Source organism: Opisthorchis viverrini (assembly GCF_000715545.1).
Source record: "Opisthorchis viverrini unplaced genomic scaffold scaffold26356, whole genome shotgun sequence".
Taxonomy (NCBI): Eukaryota; Metazoa; Platyhelminthes; class Trematoda; order Opisthorchiida; family Opisthorchiidae; genus Opisthorchis; species Opisthorchis viverrini.
This window is the reverse complement of record NW_008769406.1, coordinates 1-409: the sequence shown is the minus strand read 5'-3', so window position 1 is coordinate 409 and position 409 is coordinate 1. Positions and strand designations below refer to the sequence as shown.

Sequence of the window (409 nt, the reverse complement as noted above, 5' to 3'; positions counted from 1 at the left end):
CAAATGAGAGTATTGGTCTAAGGCTTGTTCATTTCCAGTTATTACTACCCTCGGGTGCATTTCAATCGTTTTTCCCGACTATTTCTTTGTGAGAATGAGTGAAGTGGTTGAAAAGAGGTGAAGGTGGAGCACGCTCTTCATGACACACTGCCAATTCGCTTAACTCACTTCCGGTTCTGTGGCTGCTATCAATGGAGGTCCACCATCTTCAGCGTGGTATCTGACCCGATCCAGGATGTAGCCTAGTCGTTCACCTTCTGATGTCTGGATTGGGAGCGAAACATTGACCCAGAGGTTTTCGATGGGAGACGGACCGTCGTTAGAAACCAGATAGATGTGTTTGATTTCTGGTCCCAAGGTTTCCGGGTGTACGCGTTGCATTTCATAGAGTTGAACAGTGAAATTTCTC

The 409-nt window shown here is 46.5% G+C and overlaps 1 protein-coding gene across 1 annotated transcript; it reads right to left on the bottom strand.

Moving 5' to 3' along the window:
- Positions 1-168: 168 nt before the first annotated feature.
- On the bottom strand, positions 169-381 carry T265_16328 (hypothetical protein; the record flags this gene model as incomplete). Its single annotated transcript, XM_009179936.1, has 1 exon — positions 169-381. A coding segment is annotated over one exon (213 nt), but the record flags the coding sequence as incomplete, so codon positions are not given.
- Between the last annotated feature and the right edge of the window lie 28 nt (positions 382-409).